Genomic DNA, 12290 nt, shown 5'->3' on the forward strand with positions numbered 1-12290 from the left:
GTTACGTCTTTGTGTCACTGAACCCTCAATATCGTCGCCTTCTTAAAATAGTGGCCTGAGTCAATTTTTCAAAATTTGAGAAAAACAGAGAAAAACTGAAACCAAACAAAATAAAAGATAGATACTTTTTCCCATTCGACACGGATAGGTTTAGGAATATATATATTGAAATACAAATAATGCTGTCTTTCAAATCTGTTTCATAAGAGGATTAGATTACTTGCAAACGTGCTGTTGTGACTTACCCGGCCGTAGGAAATTTTAAACCTGACTTGGGCCAAATTAATCCTGGAGTAAGTGTCTTGGGCAAAACAGTTCACTTAATTTAATCCCACTACAAACAATATAGTTGAAGGAAATTAACATATTTTCATTTAAAACCATCTTTGTTGATGCCTAAGTCATATTTCTTGGCATACTACAATGTAGGCCAAAAAGTTCAACAGCCTAAGTCACACGCTTGACTTCTACCATTATACTATCTGGGTATTAGCAGCATGAATATGTTCAATTCAGCACATATGTCATTTAACAAAGGTGCATGGATAGCCTCATGGAGAAATGTCCTGGGCAAAAATATAATTTCCTTCAAAATGTGACTTGCCCCATATTTTACGAAGGTGATGATATACATACATGTATTAAATAAAATGTACAACAGACACATAATACAGTATATTGTTTATGGCATGTTTTGTAGCCAAAATAGCATGATCCAATATACACATTCTTTGATTTGTAATGAAAGATACTGGACGATTTATTCCATCAAGAAATAATCAAACAACTCAATAATACAATGAGAAGAAAAGCAAGATGACTAGAATAATCAATGATCAGTAATTTTAAGTACAACAAAGAAAGCTAGAATTGGTGGTTGCATGCACCCGAGCCAAAGTAAACTTGAGGCATAATTTGTAAAGCTAATTTTAAATCATGACTATAATGGACAAACTTTTGGCATTAATTAATAGCCATTAAAAGTAACCTAACATTCAAAGCTTTAACAGGGTCAATAGAGTAATTAGGTTTTCATGAAGTTGAACTAGAAATTTGAATGCATGGCAAAATGAAAACCTTCCTGAAAGTAGTTAGAGAAAAATATTATTTTTGTATTATTAAAAAGGGGAAATGTAGTTTTTATTTTCAATGGGATAAAAATCTTATTCTACATTTTAACAGATACATGTATAAAAAATCCCAGATGATACAACAAAATGGGTCATTTTTAAAAGAACTCCATGACACTGGATCCTTTTAAATTTATCATTTTTGTTAACTTGTATATCCCATTCATGGCACATCTTCAAAGTTCATTCAGATAAGCATTTGCTCTAGTTCTCTATGTTGAAAATTTGAGATGATTGCATATATTTAGAAATAAATCTCTTCCTCTTTTTGCTATTATGTGAATGAATAATATGATAAGTTAATATTGTCCTCCAGCTCTTTTTCAGACAAAATATACCACATAACTGCAGTCTGGTGTCTATAGTTTCCTTTACCACTCTTAAAATTGCTCTTTTCTTCGGAGAATAGATAGACCGGATGACGTCAGTGTCTGTAATACGTTCTTGACAATAACCTTGCCAGAGCGGGGTAATGAGAAAACCCGAATCGAATTCTCGGTAGAATGACTGGCAGGTGATCATTGAACGGAATCGGAGGGGGTATTGTTCGCACCCCCTGGGGTCAAAGGTCCCATTATACCATCATCAGAAGTTACTGCGCAGTGCAGTGCATAAGGACGTGGAACAGGCGAGCAAGCTACGATCCGCAAAGTTGTCGAGAGACATTGCGTTGAAATTGGATTGGAGGTCGAACTTGATTAGGGGACAAATTACGACATCATCCAAGAATAAAGAGATATTCTCGAAGTCGAAGTGTTTTGGATGGACACTGTCGAGGAAGTGAGCAATTGAGAAGGATAACTTCCGAGTACCTACGAACCCCGGCTACGAACCTGTCTGCGATTACATTCTTCATCATCATCGTATGTGCGCTTTATGAGTGCATGCCGTGTTACCGAACATTGGTCTCACAATCCCCGACTCTTTGGCTTTCTCCAGTTTGGAGCATCTTCAAAAGAAGATATTTTATGGATTATCTCGGAATAATGAACTGATTTGAAGACATGTAAACGAGTTATTGGTGTACACTAGCGACCAATTACGTAGTTTCAAGACTAAAACTGTTCTAGAAACAGTGACAAACAGCATTTTAGTATGGCTTCTTGGAGGACTTGCACAACTTTTGCCGTGTTCACATTAGTGGTACTGTGTGTCTGGTGTGATGTCGCAGAGGGTCTTTATACACATCAGTTCGCCCTGATCGTACGGGGTGGACGAAGCACAGCGGACCGTCTATCGGAGAAATATGGCTACATTAACCACGGACAGGTATACACTCACTGTTAGCTTTGGAGTTCTGTTAAAAGAAATTAAAACTGAAGATGTAGCTGTCCTAGTAACTTCATTGGGAAAATAGATTTTTGGAGATGGAAATGCATTATGATTATTGTCCAAAGTTAAAATTCTGTTCTAATCTATGCATATTAAATATTTAAAATTCTTTACGTTCCAAGAAGAAGATGAGGAAGAAAGAGTGACATTAACATGATTAAGAGAGAGAGAGAGAGAGAGAGAGAGAGAGAAAAGGAAGAAAAAAAGGGAGAGAAGGGGGGGGGGGTAAGAAAGATCCATTACTAATTTCACTTGTATTTCTCCTGCCTTCATACAATTGATACAAATGATCTTATTAAAAAGGTTTCGATTTATTGCCCTTTAATAAATAAGCTCAAACTTCAAGTTTTGTGGGCAGGAAGTAAGTCCAAACTTTATAGGAGTTTACCCTGAAGGAAGGCAGAAGAATCCAAAGCATATTGGTGAAAGTAATGGACAAACATTAAGATGTTGATAAATTTATGAAATTCAAAATTTTAGTTGGTGTATCGGTTTTGGCCCTTAAGCTGTTAGGCAACCCTCCCATTTGATATAAACTATTTATTTTAAACAACATATAAGTGAGGAAAATTTATTACTGAAGCATTTTATTTAGATACATGTAGGGTATTGTTTTGGCCTTTTGGGAGGATCTGTAACGACATGCTATCCATGAATGATTTTTATTTTGGTACAGCCCCAAGGGAAATGTAACTAGAAGAGAACCCACATGTCATATTTGAAGTTTTTATTAACACCAAATGAGAGAGTTTGCACAGTCTTTAATACACTTTATATTTTTGACCAATTTGCCTAGATATGAGATGCTTGTACATTTCTGCACTCATCATTCAGACATTTATTGCTTTTTGTATATATTTCAGATTTTATTCAAAATTGTACCACCTGTTCTTTGGTTTTTCCAATTCCTTCCAATTCTTCTGGTTAGAAGAGTTGGACTGCCCTTTAAGCTTATAATGTACATGTCATGAATCTTCACTCTCTGCTTTCTGAATAACACAGTGAAAGCTTAATACATGTAGAGTTGTAGACCACTCAAGGCAGATACTTACTTACTTGGTCTACTTGGGTGTAGAGACCGGAAGCTTAGCTTATTTGTCCCTCTTTACTGTTGCATCCCGTCTCAAGTATGGTTCAAACTTAATTGGATTTTTTCTCCAATACCTTTCTAGGGATAACTTGAATTGGTTAAGGGTGACAGCATTGACTACTAAATAAAGGCAGTCTTTATAAGCAGATTGTCTTTGAGTGAACACATTCTAGTTCTACAGTTTTAATGAGAAACACTATTCAAGGGAAGCCATCTATGATTTAATCTTTATACTAGACAGGTGGTCGCTAAAGCAGGTTTCACTGTATTAATAATTGAAATTCAAGGTATTTACTATTTCGAATCATCTTTGTCATACAACATTGTACCCTACTGTACATACCTCAGTATGTACAATGGGGCTACCAGTTTTGGAGGTTCCTTGAATATTCAGTGTCAAAGATCATCCAAGATTCTGTAGAATTTTGATATAATGTTTGGTAACTTTCCAAAATATTTTGTGATGGATGTGACATTGTGACTTACTTTGCTCTTTAGAGTACAATCTTGCTCCCAAGCTTATACTTACCTCAATACCGGTATGTAGCAGCTGCAGCCTACAGTTCATGTTGAATTTTAAAAGCTCTTACATTTGAATGGTGTCAAACTGAAGTTGTACACTGTACTATCAACAAGCTATTTCAATAAAAAAAAAATCCAAATTAGCAATAAATGATTATTAAACAAGACTGTACTGATTATTGATGAAAAGGGAAGAAAGGAAAACAAACAGCAACAAGAACAAAGAAACAAAAGACAAAATATTAGTTTCAGTTGTGATACATCAGTTTATTTAGTCTCTTGAATTGCAAATCATTACCATGCTTTAAATCTTTTGGGTTTATCACTTATCCGACACCTGCAAAGAATGCCCAAGGTTTCAAACTCTTTGATAGGGGTAGGGGTTTGTCAAGTGGGGTTGGGGGGGGGGGGAGGGGAGAAACTATTGTAACTGGTTGACTTCAAATGAGTTTAATAGTAGTTGCATTTGTATAGTGCTTAATACTGTGTTTCTAAGTGCTTTACATTGTGTCATTACCCCAGTCATTGGATTCAGCCGCATACATGTACATGTATATCTGTTCCCTGGGGAGTTTAAGTGAAGTCTTAAAAAACAAACATTGTAATTGAATTCATGCATGGACATTCTCTTCTATTTTTTACAGGTATATTCAATTATTTTTTTGCAAATTTTTGCCCCTCTACCTTTGTATTTTTATTTTTTCCTCATTATTCCACACACTTTTCTCTCGCAATGTCCAGATTGGAAGCTTAGAAGACCACTACATGTTTAGTCACCAGAAAGTCTTCAAGCGGTCTACCATGGCCAGCACAGGGGCACATACAAATATTGCAGACGAGCCTGAGGTTTGTTACACATTTCATTTTGAAATTTGAATCTCTTCTTCTATCCTTTCCCTTTGGCCATCTTGTGACAGTAATGTGAACAAAAAAAAACACAACGCTCTGTAAATCAATCACTGAATTCTCTATGCGACTTTTGAGGTTCGCTGTGGATTTTGGTGAATACTGTAAAACCAGAAGATTTTGCAAACTTCATGTACATGTACATGTACAGCCAGTTTCATGGTACAAAATAATATGTGAATTTTCACCATTCCCCAAATTTGCAAACATGCACGTGAATGCTTCAGGTTTTGTAGTATCTTTGTATCCAATGAATCATGTAGAAATGTTGAGTTTGCTCATTCTGATAATTTAACAAATAATCCTTACAATTCAAATGGTCTTAATATTTTGTTAAACATGTTGAGCATTGTGTGTCTGAACAGTTGAAATTGATTTGTTATTGTAAATTTATTATTTTGACCAACTCATGTCTGCCACATGCCTGCTCCTGTCACTGGTATTATGATAAGATGAACACTTGAAAGGCAGCAGTTACCAATTATTAATAATTACACGCAAAGTAATGTCCATAAAATGAGGAAATGTCAGATTTGTTGAAAACAATCAACATATTTGTTTAATTCTACCCTCTGACGTATGTAGCTGACTTGAACACCCAGCTTGTTTAAACATTGAAAAGTGAAAATCAGTGCATTATTTGTTTTGTAAATACCAAAATTAATTGGGCTGATTGAACAATGAAGTGACTGCTGAATTGATGTAGACTGACTGCCAACCAATCAATAAATCATTTTGTCAACTGAGAGTAAAGTCTCGGAAGGAGATTTTCAAATCTCTATGTGAATGTATGAGTAATAAGGCCCATCTTGCTCTAAACAGCTGTACATCCTTTCTTCGTCAGCCACATGTTACCCAAGCTGATTGTGTAATTTAGTTTTTTTGGTGGAAATGTATTGCCCCAGAATGCCCGGATTATAAGATAAATGTGTACCGGTATTCAAGTTGAAAAGATGATTAAATCTAATGACTTCCGGTATTACATTGTAGGTGTTCAGCCTTCATAAGTTCATTTGATTTATGTTCTGTATTCTTAGGGTATTGTAAAGGTTTGAAGTCTATTTTCGATTAACAGAGAGTGCATTTATTTAAAGTTCATTTGGTTTGTCTGCAAGTAACATTAATATTATTAAGTAATAAATGTTGATGTACATTTATATATGCCAATAAATGACATGTACAATATGGAACATTGAAGGAGATATGATTGAACAAAATATTGGAAATTCATATATTATCGTGTAGTCCATAATTAAACAATTAACTTTGTCTTCCTTTATCATTCATTTAAAAAACTAAAAAACAAAAACAGAAATTATAAGAAGAGAAATAAAAAAAAGAAAACAAATTAATCTGAACTTCCAGAGAATCAAGATGGGTAAATGTTTCTAGTGAAATTGTAGAATGTAGATTTGATTCCTATTTATTTTGTTCTACCTTTCAGGTGGAATGGTTTGAGCAGCAAGTATTACGGAAGAGAGTGAAACGAGACAGCACCCACTTACACCTGTTCACCGACTCCCTCTGGTCTGACCAGTGGTACATGGTAAGTCTATTACTGTTTTCACACTGACAATATTTTGCTTAACCCCGTACTATAGGTGGGGTTAAGGGGGGGTCTTAGCCCCACCTATAGTACGGGGTTAAGCCTATTCCACTTTCTGTTCAGACTGGTTTTTACCAAAGTGGGCTAAAGTTGGCTAACCCCACCTATAGTACGGGGTTAACTAACCCTGCAAAATAGCAGGGCTAACTCCGCAATTGTGGTGCTAACTCCTGCTAACCCCGCAATTGCGGTGCTAAGCAAATGAATGAGAACAGAAACGAAAAATAGTCCGGTACTACGCAATGGAGCGTATCGCAGCTGGCCAGATGCGAAGTATGTCCTATCATAACATACACGATATCCGGGGTTAACGAAATGCAGTGAGAACAGCGGGAATTTTCTTATTCCGGAATAGGCGCTAGTACAGGACTAAAAACAGAGAGTGTGAAAAGCCAAAAAAATAGTCCGGGGTTAAGGATAGTACGGGGCTAAGCAAAGTACGGGGTTAAGCAAAACCAGTGTGAAAAGAGTATTTGAGGGGTAAACCCTCTCCAGGGGGGAACATGTGGCCATGGATTTGGGCTTGTTTGGGTAGCTCAAAGCCTGTATGAATTTTGACATTTTGCCTGCTTGATGGATTAATTAATTGACAAAGCCTCACTTGCCCACCATGATATCGCTAAATACAATTTCAGGTATACAGTGTGTTTCTCAATTGCAAATTATTGAGCTATTAACCCACCACCTACATGTACAGTAATTGTATGATATCCCTGACTCCCTGTATGACACCTTTGGAAGTGTGAAAATAACATTCCCCCTCACCCCCCCCCCCCCCCCCCGCCCCCCCCCCCCAAAAAAAAAAATAATAAATAAATAAAAATATATATACATACATGTATATTTAAAGATAAAGTTGATTTCTGGTCATGCGATTGCATTGTGAGAAAAATGTGGTGTGGAATCAATCAGAAAAGGTTCATCATGTACATGTCGCATGTATACCTGGCAGTATTGGTGTGTACTGCAAAGTACTGGAAGGGTGCCTGTTGTTGCCTGTTTGCTTTATGCTTGTCAGATATTTTGTCACAGGTATTCATTTATGAGTTAATTAATGAATTAACTACCTAACTCACTCACTCACTCATCATTCATTCATTCATATAAAGATTCCTCTTGGTGGAAACCACAAAATTTATAAATTTACTTTGCATAAATTGATATTTAATGTGAAATGTACATGTATAACTCAATTTTGTAATTGAAGTTCATTTTTGGAGATAACTGTATACATGTGAATGTATGTGGTACAACTACAACTACATGTACATGTATTATGTCATGAACGATAAATTCTATTTTGGGTACCTTTTATGAATTTTGGGAATTTGGGGTAATTTTCTCAACTTCCGTTTTCTAAATTACCCAAAGCTTCTACAAATGATACACGTGGAGGCATTTCCAAAAGGTGAAAATTCCTATGTACAATTCTATTTTAAGTACATTTGTGGTAATTTTCTCAACTTCCGTCTTCCCCTTTTCTAAATTGCCCAAAGCTTCTGCAAATGATACACATGGAGGCATTTTCAAAAGGTGAAAATTCCTCCATGTATGTACCCGGAATCCGGGAAACGTCATTGAAACTGAAAATGCTTCACTTGTCTCCCAGACAAAGAAGTATTATGGTAAAACCCGGTGGGGAAAATCACAGATCTACCGCACCTGCAATGGATTTTCAAACACTGAAAAAAAATTGGTTGAATTGCAAATGATTGTTTACCAAATGAGAATTTTTAGTCTGGGTGTGCTCATAACAAAATGATAATGCAACAGTAGATCAGGGTTATGGTTAAATGTTTGTTTGTTTTCTTTATAGTACTCTGAAAAAAGTCCCTCTGGTATTAGGAATGATGAAGTCATTAGTGAAAAATAAACTACCAGGAAACAGAGAAAGTTCCAAAAGAGCTCAGGGAAAATGAGTTATTAAAAAGAAATTCATTTGATTTTTATATACTGTACTGTACATACACTGTACATGCGTTTTGAAACATTGTACATGTATTTATGTATTACATATTTTACAATCTGAGAAAGTAGTTTTATTTTGGTTTGGAAAGTAATTCATTTCAAGAAATTCTCCATATTGCAGTCCATTTTGTTGTTTATTTGGTCAATTTACTACAGGCTACATGCACATGTGTGTAGTAAATACCACTAGTGTTTCAGGGGGAGGGGGACTTTAGGGGCTGAAGCTCCCCTCAGTCGCAGACCTCCCCCCCCCCCCCCCCAAACAAAAAAATAAAATAAAGTTAAAAATAAAAAATGAAAAGGTAAAAATGGTAAAGGGAAGAAAGAAAAAGACATTTAGAATAGAGAAGCAGAAAGAAAAGGGTCTATACATCCCTACTTTTGAAAACCTGTGCAGCACCAATTTATGATAGTGAAAGTGTTAAAAAATATTCAACCCCCCCCCCCCCCCCCCTCCCCACCACTTTTTTGTTGTTTATTTCAATTTGTTTTGTTAAAGCGATTTCTTACTGCATATTCTTCCGCCATTGCAGTGTCTCCTTTACATAAAAGACCTGGCTATTCAATACACATTGTACATGTACATGTATTTACCCTGTTAAGAGTTTATTGTATTCAAAAGAAATGCACAAAGGTTTCTTTGTTTGTTCTGTTCCCTTGATTCAAGGTTGTTGTTGTTTGAGTTGGCATTCTCTTGCAAACAGTTCTCTTTTCATAGTTTGACATTGGTGGTTTTCTTTGACAAAATGAAACAACACTGACAAAATTACTTGTTAATAGGAAGTAATCATCTCCAAAAGTAAACTCTCAGTTTCACAGTTAATTGGTTATCCTGAAATGGTTGATTACATGGAGTTTACACGGTTATGTCCTCGGCTTTGGTTTGAGTTATGGTGTCATGCAAAAGTCTGGTAATTGCCCATTTTCCTTTTTTCCATTCAAGTTTCAAGTATCTAGTATCTATGATCAATCCATCTTTTACCAGTTGGCAATAAATCAAAGAGATTGGAAGGGGGTACAGGATGTACATGTATAATAGGCACATTTGCTCATTTGCATATTACCAACCTCTTTTTACTCCTATTATGTAACTGTAATTCCTGTGTTACATGAACATAGCTACCCACTTACATCATCACTCCCAATTGACATCTTCACTGTACCTACATTTGTACATGTGTATTGAAGGAGAACCGTTGTTCAGTCTGGTTTTCATCATCAGTGGTAGTCCTGAGCTACCTTTTTTTGTGGGTATAGTTTGCTGACTGACAATTGCTTGTTGAAATAACAATAGACTATTTAAAGGCCTCCTCTGGACTAATCCCATGTTGTGAAGGAGAAAGAGGGGAGGGGTCAAAGGGCAATAACTTTATCTGAACTCTGAATAATATACAATATACAATACATTAGACTATTTAAAGCCCCACTGCACTACTTATAACTACTTGCGCCCTCTATATACAGAAGCAAACAATGCCTTAATTATCGGTGCCTGTTGGCCCCCCCATGATCTCCTTTTTCTTATATAAATTGAGGGCTGATTTGATGAGATAACCACCTGTCAGTGACCTTGCAGGGAGGTCTAATCCCCAGGCCAAACTAGTGCATACAGGCTTTAAAGGACTCCTCTGGCCTAGTCCCTTGTTGTGAAGTAGAAAGAGGGGAGGGGTCAAAGGGCAATAACTTTATCTGAACTCTGAACAATACACAATACTCTGGTAAAATGCGTAGGCCCAGCAAAAAAAAATACATGAGAAAGGTGAGGGGTTCAGCTCAGGAAAGCCCAAAAGAGCTGTGATAATACTAGTGATGAAATACCTAGATATTATTGTGAGAAAAAATAGTCCAAATACGTTCATGCAACAAAAACAAAATGGATGCAGTGTGTATACATGTATTTAATATGTCCTTTCTACTCATGCATCTGGGTGTTTTTTTTACAACTCTGAATCAAAAGTTGTTAAAATCCTGCTTGTAACCACAAATTGCAGAGGGATTGTTGCAAAAGGGTTAACAAGGAATGTTAATCTTAAAAAGGATATTGAAGTTAGCTAGCTGCATATATTGATTCATGCAGACTGTGTCCAATCTACCATGGATCACATGGAATAGGAGACACAGTAGGAGGCATTATTGACAAAACATTGATCATTTAGGTCACAACTGAATTATTCATTCTCATTGTACATACCGGTAATGTAAATGTGAATGGGTGAAAGGGTGGGTTTGGGGGGGGGGGCGAGTCAAGAATGAAAGATAGACCGGTTTACCGGTAACTTCCGGACCGCATGACCGTTACCAAAATCGCAGAAAAAAGGGGTCAATTTCAAGCAATGTCCGCGGACAAAATATTCCTTGAAATAAAGAAAATAGGGGTTCACAGGTGTCCTCGAAATTTATAAATAGGGGTCAGGAAAATGGAAAAGAGAAAAACCAGGAAGAAAAATTCTCGGAGCTGAGTGTTGTCCTTGAAATATGGTAAAATAGGGGTAAATTTGCGAAAGTGTCCTTATAATCTTATAACAAGGGGTATTCCAAAGTACGATTTTGTCCTTGTTTTGACTTAAAAAAGGTGGTTAAATTTCACAAAATGTCCTTGAAATTGACCGCAAACGGGGGTTATTTGCATTTGTGGTAACGGTCATACGTGTCACCCTCTGCGGGGGAGTGACCCCACCGGTAATCAGGGCCTTTGTGGAAGCTTTTATATGTTTCAAATTCTTCAGAAATATAAATCAGAACAAATCAATTTTCCACATACTGGGGGGGGGGGGGGGCAAGATTACATATACACAAGTACAATATACCGGTAGTATTGAATAGTTCCTATTTTGAAAAGAGAGAAATGGTTCATGCGAACATTCATTGTACATGTACATGTATACCTTGCCAATAGAACTTTGGAGTTTGGATGCATATACATGTATACTTTTAAAATTGAAAACAAAACATGTTATTTGTATTGCACTTTAGACTATAGATATTAGTTTGTAGAGTGCATTATGATCCCTGTTAAATCCTTCACATGAAGAATGTAGAGTTCCAGTATTTGACATATGTACAAATTTGATATACTGTAGGTTGATCGTTAGATACAGATCTTTCCAGAAAGTTGGAAAAACTGGTGTGCCATTTCAACATGATTTGGCAACAATATTTATACACCATTTATACTTGTACATGTACATATGAGCCTACATATACATGTATGTTCACTGCACACTGTTTAACGATTCTCAGAATACTGATTTAAAAAGATTTAAAGGGTGTTTTTATCTCATTGAGATAAAATGAATCTCAGAATACAACTCCGGGGTAATAATAATTTCAATGTAAAACCCTGAGTAATACTAAACGCTATAAAAATATGAATATCATTATCATTAAGGTATATCAATTTTTGTGTACATGGTTCTTAGGATGAAAACTTCACAGGAGATTCCATCTACAACTGCGCGTAATTTCAAGGTAAAGACCTGAGTAATACTAAACACTATAAATATATGAATATCATCATTAAATCTGATATCAATTGTGTTTTTTTGCATGATTCTTAATTAGGATGGAAACTTCACCGGAGATTCCAGACCGACTGCGAGTATGAACATCCAGCAAGCCTGGGATATGGGTTACACCGGTGCTGGTATCGTCATCACCATCATGGACGATGGATTGGAATATACCCATACAGACATCAGGAATAATTATGTAAGTAAACATACTAGGAACTAACACT

The 12290-nt window shown here is 36.2% G+C and overlaps 1 protein-coding gene across 2 annotated transcripts in view; it reads left to right on the top strand.

Annotated features, from left to right (window-relative positions):
• Nucleotides 1-1720: 1720 nt before the first annotated feature.
• The window catches only part of LOC578721 (proprotein convertase subtilisin/kexin type 5), a 50408-nt gene continuing 39838 nt past the window's right edge, over nucleotides 1721-12290 (top strand). Inside the window, exons 1-4 of one of the 2 annotated variants that reach the window (XM_030976752.1) lie at nucleotides 1721-2399; nucleotides 4816-4920; nucleotides 6425-6526; nucleotides 12116-12262. In XM_030976752.1, coding sequence (XP_030832612.1) covers nucleotides 2226-2399; nucleotides 4816-4920; nucleotides 6425-6526; nucleotides 12116-12262 — 528 coding nt within the window. In that variant the 5' untranslated portion in view covers nucleotides 1721-2225. The remainder of the gene's footprint in view (nucleotides 2400-4815; nucleotides 4921-6424; nucleotides 6527-12115; nucleotides 12263-12290) is intronic. The other variant, XM_030976753.1, reaches the window with a different exon arrangement.

The sequence above is a fragment of the Strongylocentrotus purpuratus genome, unplaced genomic scaffold, assembly GCF_000002235.5.
Source record: "Strongylocentrotus purpuratus isolate Spur 01 unplaced genomic scaffold, Spur_5.0 spur5_scaffold_9, whole genome shotgun sequence".
Lineage (NCBI taxonomy): Eukaryota > Metazoa > Echinodermata > Echinoidea > Camarodonta > Strongylocentrotidae > Strongylocentrotus > Strongylocentrotus purpuratus.